Source organism: Dipodomys merriami, unplaced genomic scaffold, assembly GCF_024711535.1.
Source record: "Dipodomys merriami isolate MVZ:Mamm:240054 unplaced genomic scaffold, mDipMer1.0.p SCAF_82, whole genome shotgun sequence".
NCBI lineage: Eukaryota > Metazoa > Chordata > Mammalia > Rodentia > Heteromyidae > Dipodomys > Dipodomys merriami.
Window position 1 is genome coordinate 1,802,950 of NW_027206424.1, and position 20,721 is coordinate 1,823,670.

At 45.2% G+C, this 20,721-nt stretch overlaps 2 protein-coding genes across 4 annotated transcripts in view; one reads left to right on the forward strand and one right to left on the reverse strand.

Moving 5' to 3' along the window:
- Positions 1–20,721, forward strand: part of Dock1 (dedicator of cytokinesis 1) — a 436,098-nt gene that overhangs the window by 186,078 nt on the left and 229,299 nt on the right. The gene's annotated exons all lie outside the window — the stretch shown is intronic.
- Insyn2a (inhibitory synaptic factor 2A) overlaps positions 1–20,721 on the reverse strand; it is a 58,043-nt gene that overhangs the window by 7,959 nt on the left and 29,363 nt on the right. Inside the window, exon 3 of one of the 2 annotated variants that reach the window (XM_070011395.1) lies at positions 10,383–10,454. The exons of the other annotated variant lie outside the window; for it this stretch is intronic. Coding sequence (XP_069867496.1) covers positions 10,383–10,454 — 72 coding nt within the window. The remainder of the gene's footprint in view (positions 1–10,382; positions 10,455–20,721) is intronic. 2 annotated transcript variants of the gene reach the window in all.

Sequence of the window (20,721 nt, forward strand, 5' to 3'; positions counted from 1 at the left end):
TCCCCTTTCTGTGCTACAGGAAGGTGGGCAAGTCTTTTGCCTTCTTCTCCAAGCAGAGGCAGAAACGGCACCGTTCTCTTCTGAATATACTCTCTAGGACCATCTCTGTTTGGGCAGAATCAGCTGTCCGCCATGTCCAAAGCCGGTTTTCACCCATGTTTTCCCTTGGTCTTTCCACACACCGCTGACGGCCACCACTCCCCCGGCAGGCTGAGCCCTCTGCACCCCTAGACCCCAGCTCAGGTGTCTCCCCTGCCTTCCTAGCAGCGGGGCCCAGCGAGTGTGCCCGCAACGAAGTCTCCCGAGTATTCCCACTGGTCTCACTCAACCATCTCACTCCAAAGTGTCAGCATTTGCTCTTTGGGACTTGAAGTATCTGAGTCTCCTCTTCTCTTCCATCATTCTTGCTTTCCTGTTGCCAGGGCTGCTGTGGGGAATCTACAAGGCCATTTCATATTCCTGGTCATATGTCTGCATTTAGGTGACACGTCACCCCTTCTTCCGGTGGGTTTTCTGGAGAGGCCAGGTCTGCCCCCTTCTTGATTGTGTGTAAGTATCCTTCCCCTCTACCAGCTTCCCTCCATTCTTCTCCTTCAGCATGGCTGATGTAGGCTGGCAGCTGGTTTTGCCCATTAAGGTACGGATTATACTGGATCCATCTTTCATCTGCAGTGTGTTTAGCAGTGCCAGGCTCAGAGCATGCTCTCTGTGTTCTGAATCTCAGTGAACTGATGAGCTCAACCAAATCCTCCTACTCCACATCTCAGCCTACTGCTCCTGACCCGTTTGCTCTCTTACATTCAACGTTTGTTATGTCTGTAGAACTATTTGTTCTACTTGTCTAGAATTCTACTTATCCTATTACTTGTATAATTTCTAATGCATGTTATATAATGTCTGATTTATTATACACATGATCTCATGTATGTAGATGTATGTCTTATATATCTACATACCTATATGCATGTAGGCCCCATCTCAATACAGAATTCGTACCTGTTGAACACATTAAACATAGACACAATTCATTGCGATTTTGCATTTATCTCCCCAGTGTGTATGTATTAGGTACATGTTTATAGAATTGCTACCAACTTCCCATATCTTAAGTTGGAAATAGGCAGCCAATCAGTCAATAATATTCACACTGGAACTGGTATGTTATGAAAAGGAAATTATACTTCCATACCTAGCATTCAGTAGGTATCTTGGCTATAAACTGTACTGTGCATTGTCTACCATCTGAGTTAGACTGAGCTTCCTGGGTGCCTCTGAAGCTGTGGACTGACCTCCGTGAGATTGTGCTGTGCCCGGGCTCAGGCCTCGCCCTCACATGCTGTGCCCATGCTACATGCTGTGCCCAGGTCCCGGCTGCACGCCCACATCTGAGGCCAGATTAGATGCTCTGGGAGCAGCCAGCCCTGTATTAACCATGGGGATGCAGAGGCAGGTGTAAGTCATTTTTATGACCTCTGCTATGATAACGTCCCCAGCAGGAAAGCAGTCAGATGACAACAGGATTGAAGCATGTATATTCAACATACCTGATGCCATCGTTTCTGTTTCTGAAACCACAGAGGTTATATGTTGTAATTAGAAGGGATCAGTACTTTATCAACTGTGGTCAGGTAAGTGCTGGGGTCCCTGGCCTCAATGAAGAGCTCGCTTTTGTCATCTTTGGGGAATAACCGCTATGAGATAATGCAAACACAGAATATTATCAGGGCACAAGCAGCCAGTTTGTGACAGGGTAGTCTTTCTTTGTGGCTGTAATTCTGGTATGGTCTTACTTGCTCTTCTCGTTTGGAAGATGAGCCCTGCTGTCTAGAGAGGCAGTTACCATGTTGGCTCTGGACCCAGCTCTGCTTGTAGGCTGAGGCTAAGGAGCTGACTGCCCTCCTGATGTTAGCACCGAGAGCCGGCCTTCCCCACCAGCCAGCATGCGCCCATCACACACAGAGCCTCTGGCTACTCATGCGTCTCCAGGCCATTGCCTGCCCAGGGCTGCCCAGAATGTCACACAGGCCTGGGTTCATCCACGGTGGCTGGTGTAGGGATGAAGCCACTTGTAGAGCCAGGAACTGCTGCATCCTGTAGTCACAGACATTGGCCAGGGAATTGCATTCCACCTAACTCTGGGTTTTGTGGCAGTCCTGATTCTTCTATTTACCCTTAGAGAAATCTCCATATTCATGTTAAAGTGAGTTACATTTATCTCCTCATGAAACTGACACGTTTCCCCGCCCTCAGTATGCCTTACACATGAGTCAAAGGCCCCTAAATTTTACCCTTGAGTGTAACCAAAGGTGAAGGCAGTTGGTACAAGTAGCCCTTTTCTTCTGAATGGTTAGTAATTGCTCTATAAATACTAAGTTTTAATCAATGTTCAGTTTTATGGCTGCATTTAAGTTTAAGTTACCAAAGTTACTGAACCTAAATCCTTATGCATTTGTGGAAATTGCATATTTTTAGAATTCTTATAGAATAGAGAAAGAACCTGGATTATTAGCTTTGGGAATTTTCAAGGAGGATTTTGAGACCTGTCAAAATCACTCTACTTTTTTTTTCTGATGCAATTTATTTTATTACAAAAATATTTCCTTATGTCAGAATAGTATTGTTTAAGGTATTACCCGGCGATTCCCTTCTGTCCCTTCCCTGTGTCCTTACCACTCACTGTATTGGACTAAGAGTGGAATGCTAAATATGACACAGAAAGCATATCACCTCCCCTCTCCCTGCCTACCCAGGCTTACATTGTTACCAGACTTAATATGCACAAGGGGTAGTAATTGAAACAGGGCTGGAAGGGGCACTGCCCTGAAGAGTTAATCACTGGATGGCAACAGCTGTAGACACTAGCAAGCTCCAATCAGGCTCTGGACACAACAGGCTGGAGTGGGCGCTGTTTCTGCATACAAATGTCATCACCCCTCTCTATTATGAGTCTTACTGCTCACTTGGCTTTCCCTCCTATCTTCTGTTTTGTTTGGGATGGGTGAAGGATCAGAGTGTGTGTTTATGTGGGTATCCCTGCACCCTTACAATTGGTGCTTTTATTGCTGACATGGTAAGTCACCCCTGGATGGTTTGAGGAAACCCAACTTTTTCACAGTTTGTCTTTGCGTTCCTTATTCAATCTCATAATGTCAGGGTGTTTCCCTCATCTGTCCTGAAATCCTCCAGCAATAACTTGCATAACCGCAGAGAAACCAGCAGAGACTGCACTGGGCAAGCCCAGATGCTGTAGCAATGGTAGCACGTAAGTGTAGCCAGGCATGGTCTTCCAGCCCGCAGGATGCTCTTTCTCTCCTTACTTCCTGCCAGTTGTTCTTAACTCTCTAGCCGAGGGGCCTCCAGAGAGCATATCTGAGCCCTCCCTTAATGCTAGCCCTCCCATCATGTTCTGACTCTTCAACATCTGCCGCATGAAGCATGCCTGCGCCCCGCTCTTCCTCTGCCCTCCATGGCTGCACATCTGTCCCCTATGCCTTCAACCCCACGGCCTCACTTGGTCCCAGCTTTGCTGTTGCGACCTCCATGGGTCACTCAGAATTGCTCAGGCAGGCTGGGCACCAGTAGCTCATGCCTGCAATCCTAGCTGCTCAAGAGACCGAGATCCAAGGATCGCAGGTCAAAGCCAGCCCAGGGAGGAAAGTTCTTCATATTCTAATCTTCAGTTAACCATTAGAAGTGGAGCTGTGCCTCAAATGGTAGACTGCTTACCATGGTCAAAACAAACAAACAAACAAACAAAAATCCTCAGGCACAGAGCCCAGTTCAAGCCGTAGCAGTACAATAAATAATAAATAAATAGGGCTGGGAAGGTGGCTCAATGGTAGAGTGCTTGCCGCTCATGCATGAGGCCCTGGGTTCGGTTCCTTAGCACCACATAAACAGAAAAAGCCAGAAGTGGCACTGTGGCTCATGTGGTAGAGTGCTAACTTTGAGCAAAAGCAGCTCAGGGACACTGCCCAGGACCTGAGTTCAAGCCCCAGGACAAGCAAAAACAAAAAATAAAAATAAAAAGATAAATAAATAGGAAGAAGTGTCCATTCACAAATTGCGCCTGACATGGATCCTATCAGGTGCTGAAGGCATTTCACGTGGGATGGCTTATGATCCTATGATCCTGAGCCTCCTCTCTCTGGAGTGCAGATGATGGAGCCCAGGCAGGTGCTGGTTCCCTGCTCACTGCTCCTTGGGAAGAATCCCGTGACAGAAAGAAGTGCACTCCTCTTTGGAGGAGTCTGTCCTCAGGTCTAGCAACGAACAGTAGAAATTCTGTTGTTTTTCTTGTATCTTCTGGAAATCCCACTACTTCGCTAATGTGATTCAGTGTTATTATCTTTTAAATCTGCTTCATACCCCCAAAAGCCTTTGAATTGAGCCTCGCATATTTTTATTTTCACAAAAAACATAAAAGATTAGAATTCACCCTATTTTGTTTTTAATGAATTAGCCATTTCAGTTGAAGAGGGAAGGGGGTGGATTTGCCAATGGCATCTTTCATTTTCCTCCCTGAAAAAGTATTCGAACAAAGGATGAATCACCCATGTATGACTCATCAGATTAGTCTGACAAAGAAGTTACTGAGATAGACTGCAGACAAAAGATTTCACCTGTTTATGAGCAAAGATCATATTAGCAATTTATCCTGAAAACATTTTCTGAGCTAATTAAAGCATATTTTGACAGGAAATATGGATACATCAGACAAATTTTACTTAAAGAATTCCAACCCTTGAATTTGAATCTTCTTTTTCTCTCTCCTTTTCCTCCCCCACCCCCCTTCCCTCTAGGGCTTAAACTTAGGGCTTTACACTTAGGGCTTGACTTCTTCATTAAAAGCTAGGGCTCTATCACCTGAACCACACCTTTACTTCTGCCTTTTTTGCTAGTTAATTGGAGATGTGAGTCTTTTAGCTATCTCTGCTCTGCCTATCTGGGAACCTTGATCCTCAGATGTCAGTCTCCTGAGTAGCCAGGATTATAGGTGGGAGCCTGGCTTTCCATTCATCTTTCACGCTAAGATACTTAATGTGATCATCTCAATTGGTTCAGGTCACAAAGGGATGTTATCTTAGGGAAAAACAATACAAAACATCTAAACTCTCCAGTTATTAGAACTAACTTGGTTCTTGGTGTTGCCGTAGACCACTCAACAGAGTTGTTAGTTCTGGGCTGGGTGTGAACGTCCACGGCCAGCGGAGGAAGGGATGTTGGAATGCAGAACACCTGTGCTGATGGTCCTCACTCTAGCCTCCATCTATCGGCTCAGACCCATTCCTTTCCAAACTGTAAGCTGTCACCAGCCTATGAGATTCCAGATCTGTACGGCCCCACAGCGCACTTCTGAGGCTTCTGATCTCCTGGCACCAGGTCTGAATGGCTGCTGCTTCCAGCTTTGCTACTGAAATTGCTTCAAGATCTTTTGATGTTTTCCCCAAGACCTATATATTTCCAGGATAGTCGTTTTTTTGTCCCTCCCCCCCCTCGCCACACACACACAAAGAAACAGGAACTGCCTGGCATGGTAAAGGCTCAGTCACTACCAGACTGTATTCAAGAAAACAGGTCTTGACCATGGCTTCTGTTCTTGAGCCTAAGCAAGAAACAGTGAACCACCCAAGGCCAGGCCTTACTGGAAGCATAAAGATGACTATGCTGCTTCAAAAGAGCAGCTGGGTTTCAAGCAAAAAGCAGTGTTTACATGCAAGACAGGTGGGGTCAAATTCACTGACCTGCAGGACTCTCTGTCTGCCAGCAAGCACGCATGACAAATTGCAACACGGGGACTCTGGCAGCTGTCATGGCCCCTGTGTGCTCCGGCCTCTCGGATAACCAGGGCCATGCAATGTGTTAAAAATTCTTAGTTTGAATCTCCTTTCAGCCTTCTCAATCCCGGAGTAGGCAACCCTTGAGGAGGTGGGTATTGGTGGGACTGGGATTCGCAGCAGAGTTCCTGAATTCTACGATGCAGGGGACTGTACCCAGGAACCAAAGCCAGGTATCTGACCAACCATAAGGATTCTGACCATTAGCCACCAGCCCTTCTCCTTCTGCTAAGAGTGCAGCTTCCTCTTCTCCCCAGCCCGTCAGTCTTTGGTATTGGGTGGGCTTGGAGAATCCCTGTTCTCCTTGCCTGACCAGCCTTTCTTTCTAAAGCATTGGTGCTGCTCAGAGAAACAAGCCTCTACTTTGTTTCTCTCCATTTTTCTAGCTAGAATATGTTGTATTTGCATCATGCCATTTGTGTTGGCATGATTTGATTGTGTAGATGAAATTATTTGAATGTTGCAGAAACCAATGAGGTATGAAGGGATTGATCTTCCTGAGAGCCTCTGGAAAGAGTGAGTTGCTACCAAATATTGGGTGTGAAAAACAACGAAGACAAGTCAAATGTGTACCCACAGAGCCCATCACAAGACATCATATTCTCTAGAAGGGAGCACAGTTGTGATTCAAGGAAGTTCCCGGAGACTAAAGTGGGGGAGGGCTTACGTCCAGAGGGAACAGCTCATTCCCGCCATAGAAAATTGGCCTAAGTTTACATCATATAGATAGGAATCTTCCATTTGCATGATTTATGTTAAAATAGCATACTTAGGATAGGTGCAAAACCATTTTTATGATGTCCCTTTGGACTGGGTTTTTGATTAATTGAGTACAGTTACTTCCTTTAACATCTGTTCTGGGTAGGCCTCAGGAAACCTGTCTGAAATTTGTGATTGCTGGCAGTGGTCATGACTTGCAGTATTTCCTGAACAGAATCATCAGAATGTTGGAAAGCAGTCTGATGAACTGGCTGACTTGTAGGAACGGTGAGGTTTAATTGAATCCTAGTTTGAAGAGTCGGTGAAATAAGTTTTTTGGGGGGAGGGCAGGCAGTGGTGTCCACTATTAAAGTATTAATATGTAGAATGTTCCAGAACCTTCTTCTTCAACCCAAGTTTAACAGTTGTTAATTGTGGGTTGTGGGGATTGTTAGGTGCTGGTACTACTCTGAAGGTACTAATTTTAGTTTAAGCTACTTGCTTATTTTAGTTTAAGCTACTTGCCTGCACAGAAGATTTCCCACTCTATTTTCCTTCTGACTGATACTACCCTGTAGGATCTATGTACGTTGTACAGAGCTGATGGTGGTTTGTGATGTGGATGAGTGGCCATCTCTGTTCAGTTTTGAAGATGCATGCCACCAAATCAACTCAGTCTTGTCTACAATCGTATCTTTTTGTGGGTGAGTGTGCCAGTACTGGGACTTGAACTCAGGACCTCTACCTCTTACGTGGCCTTTTTCTCTCAAGCTGACACTTTACTGCTTGAGCCACAGCTCTCTGTTTGACGTTTTGCTGGTTAACTGGAGATAAGAGACTCTTGGATTTATCTATGTGAACTGGCTTCACACTGGGATCCGCAGATCTCAGCCTCTTGTAGCTAGGATTACAGGCGTAAGCAACTAGCACCTGGTTATACCCCTATCCTTAGCAGAGGGACCTCTGTGGTACAGTCACCGATAGGATCATCATTCCTCTTTCTTTTGCCTGGGAGTCTTCTGCTTCTTTAGCAAATTCCTGTAGTGCTTAGACAGAGAGCCAGAGGCTAAAGTATTAGGATTCATGTTCATCGCTGGTTAAGCCAATTCAAAACAGTAACCACTCTAGGCTAATTCCTATCCTTTCCAGACTTGTTAAATCACTTTTAATATCACTTTTTATGTTAAGTCACTTCTGGATTTAGAGCTAAATTTATTCAGATTATTTCGGTTACATTGGATAGTGTCCTAATAAATTCCTTTTTCAATCATTCAGAAGATGTTAAATAGGTTGAGGCTGAACACGCCCATTCTCTGAGCCTTTTCTGGAAATCTTCATTCCTTTCTGTCTGGTTACATTAAAAAAGTGGATGAGATTTAGCTCCTGAAATAGTGGACGCTAAAGTCTAAGGATGCCTTGAGAGTCTGCCTCGAGAGCTACATCATCCCCTCATTTCCTAACGCACGAATGTCAGTGAAGGTTATTTTATGTCTGAATTACACTCCCTTGCTCTTGACTCGGAATTCTCACCCCTGTAACAGTGTGGTGAAATGAGGCCACTGGGCATGCTAGGTTCTGTCCTAGACTTGACTTCAGAGTTCTCAAAGGAACCTCTTGATGTGTGTGACCTTTCACCTCCACATGGGCCAGAGCCAGGAACAGTCATTGTTTCTAGCTGTCATTGTGTCTAGCTGTCAACATCTGGGACCTGATGATTTTGTTGTCATCTGACTAGAGCACACATGATGTCAGGATTATGCCTGGCTTTTCCCCGCTAGATGCCAGTTGTACCTGTTCACTCATGGCAGTGGAAAGGGTCTCCCTTTGCCAGGTAGGCCCTGGGAGTCGAAGATGTTGGCCTTGGCCCACAACTTCCACAGTAAGGAATTGGTTCATGCACCAGCTAGGCTGTGCTGTGGGCAGGAGAGGGGAGGGCGTCTTTCCCTCAGGAGAGGAGCCTGTGGGGCTGAGATTGTGTGGCTGAATTTGTTGTTGCTCTAAGTCTGAATTTTATTTAAAAAACAAGGTCTGACTGTGTAGCCCAGTCTCGAACTGCTATGTATTCCAGGCTGGCCTTGAAGTTGTGACTCTTCCTGCCTCAGCCACCCAAGTGCTATGATTACAATGATGCAGCACCAGGCCTGGCTCATGTCTGACATCTTGATACACAGGAAAGTAACTATAAAGTTATTTCAGTGGGTTTTTTGTCATTTGTTTGTTTTTGTTTATCGAAGGAGGGGCGTCTTTATATATTTTAGGCATATAACTATTCAGTTATGTGGTAGCTTTTCTTGATAATGTGGAAGATTACTAAAATCAATTCATTCAATAGCAGATATATATAATATACATATGTAATATATACAATATACATATAATATACACTTGTTATTCTTATACCAACAGGTATAGAAATAAATGCCTAGCATCACTACCCAGAAGAAATTACAGATTAGAACCACAGTAAAATGCCACCTTACCCCATTTACAGTGACATTAGCAATCAGGCAAAAAATAGCAGATGTTGGTAAGGATGTGGAGGTAAAGGAGCACTGTTGGTGGGAATGTAAATTAGGACAGCCATTATGGAAAACAGTATGGAAGTTCCTGAAAACCTAGAAGTAGGACAAGTATGCTGGTGAGTGCCTGCAGTCTTAGCTCCTTGGGAGGTTGAGGCAAGAAGATGTCAGATGTAAAGCCACCTTGAGCAGAAGTATCACAAGATCCCGTCTCAAAAGGAAAATTCAAAGAATCTCACAAGACTGACGAGAGAGGATGATGGAAGGAATGACACTGATCAAGATGCACTGAACCCATAAACTGGCACGCTGAGTACAGACTCCTTGGTGCAACTACTTAAAGAGAATAACAGAAAAGAAAAATACATAATTTAATAAATAAAAAAACAGCAGGGCTGGGAGAATGACTCAAGTGGTGGAGCTCTGACTTTCCACGTGCGAGACTCTAGGTTTTACTCCAAGACCAAGGAAAAAAATACCCGCCAAAATAAACTTTTAAGAGCTGGATCCACAGGATCTTACAGCCCCGTTCCTGGGCACTCATGCAAGGGAATGCAGGCAGCGTGTCAGAAACCCTCAGCACTGACAGCTCTGCTGCAACCCTGTCGTAGCAGTCTTAATTTTTACCGTCTGCAGTCTTAATTTTTGTAAGATAAGCAAAATCATCACATCTCTCCCTGCTTTGGACTGTGTCTTAAAAATCCTGAATGACGGCCAACATTCTAACACAGCTGCTTTCCCGGTGAAAGTTTCTGCTCTATTCTTGTGGATGTCAATAACATAAACTTTAGTTCAAAAAGAAAAGAAAACAAAACAAAAAAAAACCACAGCATGAAGAATGGCCAGAGAGAAAGGATCCTGCCACGAGGAAGAGAATGACCCGCTCCTTATGAGTTCCCACGAATTAATTGCCCGTGTGGTGCGAGTGGCTGGACCTTCCAGGGCATTTTGAACTCATAAAGTGTTTCTTTTGCCTTGATCTATGCTAGCTGAAGGGCTTATATTTTACAGCCTTGCCAGAGCGTACAGTGCAGTACTCATGGTATCGATTCCAAGGGACGGAGCCATCAAGCTGATCCCAGCTCTTGAATCCACAGAGGAACATTAGCAAGACAAATGGGTTCACGCTCTCCTTCATCCTGCGCTCACACATACCTGAGAGTTGCTATTTACAGGTAACTTAGGATTATGGTCAAGGCAGGCCCCTTACTTTCTGTTAGATCGAGTCATCCCAGCATGGCCCCAGATGGATCTTGTATTTGTGGGTAAACATCATTTGTCAGAGTTCAAAAAAAAAAAAAGTGGGAAGAGGAGAATGTTGACCTACCTATAGATAATGCATGCACTGTTCCTGCATGTGTCACAATTAGCTGTGTCTTGCCCCGTCCGATATGAAAGCCTACAAGATAAGAACAGGAGAGCATTACAAGCGGTGGCTGGGGGGTCGCTGGCCTCTAGAGCCCAAGTCTCAAATCAGATGCTTTCACAAAGCCCAGCTGGCCAGGTTCATGGAAACTGTCTCTGCTTCTAGTGTACCCGGTCCATGCAACACCCACAGCTGAGAAGATATTTAAATGAGGTTGCCAACAGAAGCTCCTGGATGAAGTACATCATCTGATTTGGTTATAAGCACAGGGAATATGGGATGTTTCCGTGCAGCTTTATATTTAGGATGTTTGAAAGAAAATTGGAAGAGAATCTAACCCAGATTGAGCTGCTGCTGCTGCCTTGCTTTTGCCCTCTCACCTCCTGCCCCCTGCGAGAGCAGGGCTTGACACACTCCAGCCCGCAGGCTTTGTCCCTGCCTCATTTGTGCTTGGTCTTCCCAGGTATTGAGTGGGGTTTTACATGTTTAAATGCTTAAAAAGTTGATAGAAGATTATTTGTGACTCAAGTCAGGTTTTCAGAAGTTTAGATGGCAGGGTCCATAAAGTTTTTAAGTGTTAATAGTGAAGTAAAGGTGTTTACATAAATACCTATGCAGTACTTTTGATTTTGCCCCTCGGTCTACAGATCCCACAATATTTACTGCATGGCTGTGTGAGTATCCAGAGTGTCATCATGTAGATGTCTGATGCCTGATTTACTGTCTCAAGGGTGTTCTCTGTTGAGTGTCATTGGTCCTGTGAGACCACCCAGGTTTTGGCATGCCTATGTGTAGTGAGCTGCGATCCTCCCTCCTGTCAAAACAAAATAGCCTTGGACAATTTTTGTAGCAAAATGTTGAAGGTCGTGTGGACTTACGAACTATGCTGGGAGGATTTTCTTGACTAGGTTGGAATTGCCTGAAATATGCATCGGCCCGGTCTTCTTGAGGAACAAGGATGAGCAGGCTTTTCTCCCGGCAGATTTTATTTTATAGCTGGTCTTTCCTCTTTGCTGTTTGCAACCTGAAGGTGTGTTTATTCTGAATATTGTTTTGTACTCAGGGACAAAAAGCCTCAAGCAATTCTGTTAAGCCTGTGGCAGAAGGAAAGCGTCTCTCCTCCTCTCGGAATTGGCTTCTCATCACATTGGGGGTAGATTTACACGGGAACTTACTCGACGCTGGTATAGTGTGCACAGAGGCTTTCTGTCAACATTGGTAGTCGATATTCTTATCACCTTCGCTGTGTTCCCTGCTTGTGTGTGCATCATGGACTTTAAAATGGAAAATAACTTAGGTTTCCTCATTGGAGTTATAGAAACATTTGACAAAAGGATTGTCTGCTCAGTGCTGAGGTTATCTGCCTGACCTTGGGCAAATATGGGTGACCTTTGCATTTGCTATTGCTTGTTCATCAAGTGAAGTTGCCAAGTCTCTTCTGCAGTTGAACAGGAATCCTAGCCTCACTGCACTTCTATCATCCTATTTGGGGCACCTTTGGCCACTCAAGTTCGGCCTTTCCATTCTGCCTTTAGGTTTGTCCACATTGAGAAGGAAAGAGGAGCTTGTGCCTTACACCTCCTCCTCCTCCTCCTCCTCCTCCTCCTCCTCCTCCTCCTCCTCCTCCTCCTCCTCACACGGTAACTTGTGCCCACCTCCCAATCCCCAACCCCAGAGCTGCGGAATGGTCCAGTCCTTGCCACGTTCCTCTAAGATCCAGTACGGCTCTCACTGTCTACCCATCCATCCCTTGGATATGCAGAATAGCTTTCTCTGTCCAGCTTACTCTACTTGAACTTGGCACGGGGCTCGTTTCTGACTAGAGTTATTCTGCACAGGGAAATAAGTGTCATCCTAGAGCCCAAGTCCTGGTCCCGATGTGCTTCATGCCAAATGTGGTGTCACACTGGTGGTTTTGAGAAGAGGCGCTGCTATTCTATGCCTTCAAAGTGGTAGAAGGAGACAATGTGTAGTTATCTGCGTGTGCCAGTCACATCCAGCTTCAGCTGCTCACAGAAGGCAGCATCAGGGTAGTTCTCAACTATTTTCATAGGGCTCTCTTCAGTGTATTTCAAGCTCTCAGAATCTTCCTAGATCTCAGGACAGTGTTTATAGAGCTTTATTAACATCAACATCTCTTCTTTGCTTGGTGGCTTCGGTGTTTCCAAGGGCCTCACTTACATTACAGCCTGGAATCTTCCAGTTAATTATGCTAGACTCATTTCACAGAGAAGACACTAGTACTTCCGGTGCAGAAGCTCATTATTCTCAGACCCCAGGCTTCTGTTGCTCCGTTTCGCCTGTGTCTGCACTATATAATTGGCAGCTTGGGACAGTAGGTGAGTTTGGCAATGACAGGACAAAGGCTTCAGGCACCTCACAGAGGACTCTTTCTGGATGGTTGAGTTCTTCAGTAAGGAATTGCCTTTTGAAAGCTCATCCTGAAAACACTATGTGCTAATCACCTTGAACAATGCACACATTTCCCCCGATAGAGTCAGTTTGAAAGTGTATGGTCCCAGGTATCATTGTGACTCCTGGGAAGATGTTTGTGCAATAGGTCCTTGTCCTCATGAAGTTCACAGCTTAAGTGGAGAGGCAGGCAGCTAATGTACCTGTACATGTGGATGGTTGATGCTTAGATCATGTGGATACCAATAAGGGGCTGAACAAAGTGCTGTGAGGGAATGTCTTTGATGTGACCTCTAGGATGTAGCATCTGTAATGAGGCCAGAGGGATAATAAGAAGGTAATCACTCATCAATGTTTCCGGCCTGAGTTTTATAAGCACAAGGGCTGCCACATGTTATCATACAACCGCAGAAGCGTTGGTGGCATGTGAGCTAGACACAGGGAGAGTTCTGAGAGTTCAGGATAGATGGTGCCCATGGAGGTGAGGGAGGTGATGTTGGATCGTATAACGCTGTATTTTAAGCTGAATTGCAAGTCATTCCAGAGTTTTGTCAGTTGGCTGAAAGAATGACCTGAAAAGCCCTCCTCTTATCTGTCCCCCACAGCAATGTGGCCATTCTACCCCCGGCCTCTTATTTCTTATACTCACAACCCAACCCAGTTTACTCAGTCCTGAGAAATGGGCTGGTTTGTGTCACATGGTAAGAGGTGTTGGGATCATTTTGCCCACGGTGTATGGGGACCTATCTGTGGTCACTCTCCAGGTATTTTAAAAGAAAATGGCAGGCTAGTCATATTGTTTTCCCATAGCTGGGAAATGTTTTTCAAGACTCAATTACTACAGACGTCTCTTGGTGTGGCCCTTCAGTGTTTTGCTTAAGATCTTTTTCATAAGTGGTTGTTATTTAATGGAATCTAATATTGGTGTCAGAAAGAGCTAGTGAGAGATTAATATATGTATAAAATTTGAACACCATCCTATGTCATGGGGTAAGCTCAAAGGCTACCACCAGTCAAGACTGCCAATCACAGTATGGCTGCTAAAATTTTATTAAGCATGGGAGTATTCTCAATAGAGGGTTTAAAGAGCTATGTAATTCATTGTGCTTATTGCTCTGGTAATCCATCTAATTGTCCTTGGAACTTCCAGGCTGTAGGGCTTGGCATCACTGATAATTTTATGGTCACATTAATAATTGGGCCGCAGCATCTGAATGAATGTGTACTCCAAATATAGACGGAACAGAAAAGTTCTTCTGTGGGAGGACACAAAGTGCTGTTCTAGAATTTCTCTATTTTTTCCTCTTCAATTTGGAAACAAATCATAAAACCAGTACTTGAGGTGGTAGCCCTTTCATACCGTCTTTGCCATGAAGAGAGGCAATTGTAAGGCTTCAGATTCCTGGGGCATATACTTCTCCATGGTGATTCGTACAGATATTTTGTGCATTGAAATGTAGACATATAAGTGTTTACACTGTTGATCTAAAGCCTACACACAAAAATTTTTCTTGTAATGGGGTTTGAACTGAGGGCCTCCCACTTGCTAGGTTGGTGAACTACCATTTGAGATCTGCTTTCTTTTCTTGTACTAGTCCTGGGGCCTGAATTCAGGTTGTTGTCCCTAAGTTCTTTTGCTCAACACCAGTGTCTTGAGCCACAGCTGCATTTCTGGCTTCTTAGTGGATGATTAGAAATAAGAGTCTCACAGATTTTCCTGCATGGGCTGGCTTTGAACGGTGATCCTCAGATCTCTGCACCCAGAGTAATGGATTACGAGTGTAAGCCACTAGCACCTGGTCAACTCTACTTTTTGAGTACTCTTTGGAGTCTCAAACTGTAATCTACCAGATCTCAGCCTCCTGAGTAGCTAGGATTGCAAGCACAAATCACCTTATTGGGATGCAAAAACATTATGATTAAAAAATACATATTGTCTTCAAAGTTAATTGCCACCTATGCAAAGCTTTTTCTCTGTTGAGGAGCTGATGCTTTATGTGGGCTATTAACCTCATGTGGGATGTGGTGCCTTGTTCTTTCTGGATGTTAGTTCATATTTAAGTTAGCCATAGTTTGTTTCTCCAGATACCATGCTAATCTGTTTAGAAAGTGGAAGAGAAGGTAGACAATGGAAGTGAACGGTTTGATCCTCTCTTTTCCCAGTGTGAACTTTTTGGACTCAACTAATGTCGAACATGCTCATTATGAAAAAGGAAATTTTAGTGCCCCCAATGGTGCCTTTCTGTTACTTGTCATCAACACTGACTTTCAACGTTAACTTGTGGAAACGGCATTTAGCACCACGGACAGCACCAAGGACCCAAGGTGCCTTCTGTTTTCCAGTTCTGCTGCCTCCGTAGCTTCTCCTCCCCCAGGTGTAACCCACAGGCCGCAGCAGACCCAGGGCCCTGACCTTTCCTTCCTTGATGCCTGTGGCCACCCCTTTGTCAGGATGGGCTTCTTTGACGACTGAAGGCAAGGAGACGTTTGGAAGATACATAGGGTGGGGAGGACAAGGGCTCGGTGGAAATAGGAAGAGGGGAAGGACTTAATTTAACACTCTGTTGAAATGGAAAGGATTTGGACAAGCCAATTTCACAGGCTACTTTTGGTTGAGCCCAGTTGTCGATCATTTCTACTTCCAAGTGAGCCAGCTTTCTTCAGGAAAGTGAGTCTGGCTTCCAGTACACATCCTGGGCCTGGGGCATCCCGCTGGACACCTCCCCACAGCTGCCTCCCGGCAGCTCCTGGGCGTCTCCAGTGTATCTGAGACGCCCCACTACAGTCTCTAACTTTCCCATGCTTCCGCACTAAGCTCCAGCTTGTCAGTTGCCACTATCAAATCTCTGAATGTGCAAATGTACGTATGTGGGAGTCTACCAGTACAGCACACATGCGTATGTGCCCCTGTGCAGTGCAGGTAGTAGATTTGTGGGAGGAGCACAGGTGAAAGCTGCTGCATTCAGTTCCCTTTATATACCCGAGGCATGAGGAGGAATCAGGAGCAGACTATATGAAAGGAAGGAAGCGGGGTGGGGGGGGCAGGGAAGAGGGAGAAAAGGAAAGGAAAGGATGAGAGAAGGAGGGAGGGCGGGAGGGGGTCAGACCATTCTGTGCAGTCATGTTTATGTGTCTCCTGATCATGAGGAAGGAAGGCTGCCAGCGTGAACTTGAGCCGCGCTACGTCCCCGTCCTAGGAGGCAGGGAGCACGGGGAGCGCGGGGAGCAGGAGACTGCTTTTTCGTGGAAGCAGCAGTAAGAGCTAAGCTAGCAGAGTCCTTGTGGAAGGAAAGGGCAGGAGGAATATCAGAGAAAGGTCATTGACAGCTTTCTTACAGTTCCCAATCCAGGCTCTTTGAAGTCTTTCAGACCTTGAAGATGGTCTTGAAAAGCAGGACCAAAAACTCTTTAGTGAAACAAAACAAAACACAAACTGTTTGGTTAAAAAGTCAAGAAAAAGGGGGGGAAAGTCTCCCACTGTGCTATTTAAAAAGCATCTCAGAGGAAATGGTTTAAAAGTTTTAAAAGTTTATTTTTTGGCATCCAATAGTAATTACCAATATTGGCTTATCAGATGTGATGTTGGCAGTGTTGCCTGCTTATGCACAATTCCTCTGTAAGAGGAAGCCATGCCCCTGTCTGTCGTTGTAAATGTTTATCCATGCGTCTATCATCTATCCACTTATCATCCCTATCTATCTATCTATCTATCTATCTATCTATCTATCTATCTATCTTCCATTTATATAACTACCTATGTGTACACCCATCTAATTTTCTTACCTACCCATCTTCTCTAATTATTCCATCTATCCAACTATCCATTCATCCATCCGTCCATCCATCTTTGTAGAACTGAGGATTAAAGCCAGCACTTTGTACATGGCAAGCAGTCACACTACCATTGAGCTACATCCTCAACACCATGGTAAGGCCTTAAGTTCTCACCAGCCATTGGTGTACTCCTGTAGTCCCAGGTATGAGAGTGGCTGAAGTGGTTGGATCAGTTAGATATCAGTATAGCAGTGTGGTATCAGTCTGGAAAAAGCTGTGGAATGCAGATGGGTATCTCCCTCTCACTGTTGACTGTATTTTGTCACACTAGGTGCTTTACACCCCTCCCCAAAAGTTCTGTTCTGTGCTGGAGACAGCCAGTGATCCTGTGGCCTATTTTGGTGCCAGTCCTGGGGCTTGAACTGTCCCTGAGCTCCTTTGTTCAAGAATAGTGCTCTACCACTTGAGCCACAGTTTCACTTCTGGCTTTTTGGTAGTTAATTGGAGATAAGAATCTCACTGACTTTTCTGCCCAGGCTGGCTTCAAACCATGATCCTGAGATCTCAGCCTCCTGAACAGCTGGTATTACAGGTGTGAGCCACTGGTGCCCAGTTCTGTGGCCTAATTTGGTGGTCCATGGCACATTCATTTGCTGAGTGTTCACCAGATCAAGCCTGTAAGCAACAGGCAGCGTGCATAATGCTAAATCCCAGTGTGACCCTCTGAGTGTGCCGGTACAAGCGGCGTTGGGACTGTTGGTTGAGTTACTCACAGGCCGTGTCCTGCTCTGTGCCTATAGCCCTTGGCACGGAAGCTGGTCACTGCAAAAACCAAAAAGCCCCGTTTCTGCTCTCAGTGATAATTTTATGCAGTTGTCTAATTCATTCTCTTCATTGTGTTCTCTCTTGTTCTTTGGGCTTCCTCACTGGAAGCCAGAAATGCTTTCTCCTTCTGCCTTCTTGCCCGGCGTCCCTTCTTGATAACTAAGCCATCATTTATGTCCGCATCTCACAGGGCCTTGTCACTTAATAGTCTCAAAGTGACACTCATTAGAGGGAACCAACAATGGCTGTACTATGGGGGAGGGGGTGGTATTAAATTTCAGAAGTGGTCAGAGTCAGTTGTCCAGGGAACGTCCCATAATCTGCTTCCTCCCTCATCGGTGTCTTCAGGCACGCCCCTCACATGAGTCCTGGAAGTGTCTGCAGTTCATATTTCAGCTCTCGGGTTGCTAAAGTGAATTTAGATTTTCCCCTTTATCCACAGAACTCAATAACATCCCTTTTAAACATGTAAGTAACCACATGCCAGCATTTGGGGACCACCCAATTTAAGATTGCTATAATATGAAATTCGTTTTCCTAACCAACCCCAAGACCACCAATTGGTCAATCAGAGGCAAAATGGGCCCACACAGCTGCTGGGCTGACAAGCTGCCTTGCCCTAAGTAGCTGCTATTTGCTGTCTTGCAGCCACGGCAGATATGCTAAGGCAGAGCACGTAGCGCTGTGGTTTTGCCTGATGTCGGATCTCCAAGCAGACAAAGTAGGTTGATAGGGTGAAGAAATGAGGCTTTTCTTTCAAAAACACAAAGTCACTGTGACCTCCGAGTTTGGTGAAGCCTTCGGAGGCACCACTGCTTTCCCCTGCCTTGGGGGGGAGTGGTTAAGTGAAGTGACTGTTGGTGGAGCTAGCACTGCCCAGCTGGCATCATCGTCTCAGAGCTCCGATGGAACCGTCACCTGCTCCTCACCTGTCCTCTGCCCGGCTCTCAGCCACCCTGCTCTACCTGCTCTCCCCTGCTAGCGTGCTCAGCATTCGCTGCCAGCGTGCTGACCCGCCCTTCTGTATTTGACCAGCTGATGTCTGCCATGCCTCTTACAGAAGAGATGGCAGTTAATGTATGTGGATGCATTTCTAAAAATGAGCAAATGAGAAGCAAATTTAATTAAGAAATGATTTGGTCTTAGCAGATCTTTGAGAGTTAATTCAGTTGGCTCCAGTGAAATTTCACATGCCTTCTCTGATAGGTAAACAAAACTTCAGAAAGCTCACTCCATGTCTTCTGCCCAGTGTACCATGGTCATGGGAGAGCAATTCCTCTATTACAGTTATTTGATAGAATCAAAGAATCTTGTGCATATAGAGAATGCTTGCCCAATTATTTTATTCTATCTTCCTGCTTTTTGGCTTCTGGATGTATACTCCAGGTGTGAGGAGCAGTCACAGTAACCATTGTTTTTCCATATTAGTCTGGGTCATTGCCGAGCAGGGAACTCTGACTGAGATCAACTCACAGATTCCTCAACTTTGAACACGTGCATCCTAAACATCCCTTGAATAAACTCATCTCCCCCGGCTGACTACCTCAGGGGAGGACGGCAGGATGCTCCCTTCCAGAACGTGATCAGAGTTGGTAGCATTCTGTAGCTTAACCACTTCTGGAGACCAAGCTGTGAACTCCAACCCAAGTTACTTAGAAACAGTGTTTGGGGCACATCCCATTCACAAGTTGAGGTGGGTCTTCTTTATCTTATTTTGTTACTTCTCCGTATGAAATTCTTTTCACGGTAGGCTGAAGTTCTCATAGTCCCTGCCGCCTCCTCTCAGAGGCAGGAATGGTGATCTTCTGGAGGATTAGCTCTGCACATAAACCCCATGAAGACCTCTAACTTGAGGGTGATTTTTGGTCATCCTGTGTAGTCCTACTCAGAGACCTTCAAGGATTTTGCTAGATGCCAACCCAAACCACCACCACACTTGATTCCTCACAGTTTATCCAGAGCTTGATGCTGTACATAGGTAAATAAAACCCATACCAAGCCCTCAACACACTTCAAATCTAGAAGACCTATTTTTACAAGATGAAGGAGTGTTCCCTATATTAGGGAATTACCTTGCTTGGCTTCGAAAGGCAACACTCTTTATACACCACTGCTGCAGTGTGCCTGCAAGCCTGCAAGCTGGCATCCCTCCTCCACCCCCAGCCCATCTCCAGCAAGTCTCAGCCTTTTGTGAGCCTCTGAACACCTCTTCCCATGGGTCATTTCCTCCTGTAGGATGGGCTGAAAACATCTCATTGGCCAGTCCCAGCCTGGTGCCCTCCATTGACTAAGTGCCTGGTTTTCTCCTGACTGGTAGAAAACTACTTCCCTCCTCCTGCGGTGACTTTATTGCTTTGAATTTCTCCCCCATATTTGTCCCTGTGGAACCTGCCATGAATGTCAGATTCTGACTTGGCTTTTTCTCTGTCTCTGTCCACTAGATTATAAACTCAAAGGAGGCAGAAGTTCTGTCTGTTCCCTCATGAACTTTCAATGCCCACATGGAAGCCTGGAGTTTAGTAGATGGTTAAGAGATACTTTTTGAATAATGATTTGATGAACCAATGAATGAGCATATGAAGAACTCTATGTACCAGTTGGTTACTGGACACAATGCCCTTTTGCTTATGAGAAGACAAACCAGACTTAGTTTTACACCATGCCTGGCTGAGTAAGGGGTGTGGCTTAGGTACAATAAGCCTCAGTCTATTAAAAGAATTTTCTCAACAAGTGGAGAGAAGGGCAGTCATGTTTGCTTCCCATACCCAGTTATGAAAATAAATGACTCAGCTTTGCACCTTACAGGTACCTCTTCACATGCTCAGAAAAGGTCACTGTTTTAGCCCTAGAGCCATCCTGGTAAACTTGTTTCTCAGAGAAACACCATAATGAACTCAATTACTTTCTTTAGATGATGTTGACAAATTCACTTTTACTGGCCCAGCAGCTCCTGAGATGTGGTGACACTATAATTCTGGGGAGTCTTTAGGTATTAGGGAAGGTTTTAATGCTTGTTTTCATTACAAAGAATTAAAGTGAAATGATAATGGTGGCTAATGGGGAAGATTCTTAGCTAGTGTGAGGTCCCTGCCTGTGTGGCGTCTCCTCTCCCAACAGCCAGAATGGACTGGTTGGCTCTCCGCTTGTCCTCGCTTGGCCCTGGCTCAACTCCACATTTGTTTCTTTATATTCTTTTCTTTCCTTACGGTCCTAGTCTGTCTCCTTGCATGCTACTTGGTACCTAGGGCCATGCATACTAGAGGAAAGGGAACACAGACCAATAACAACA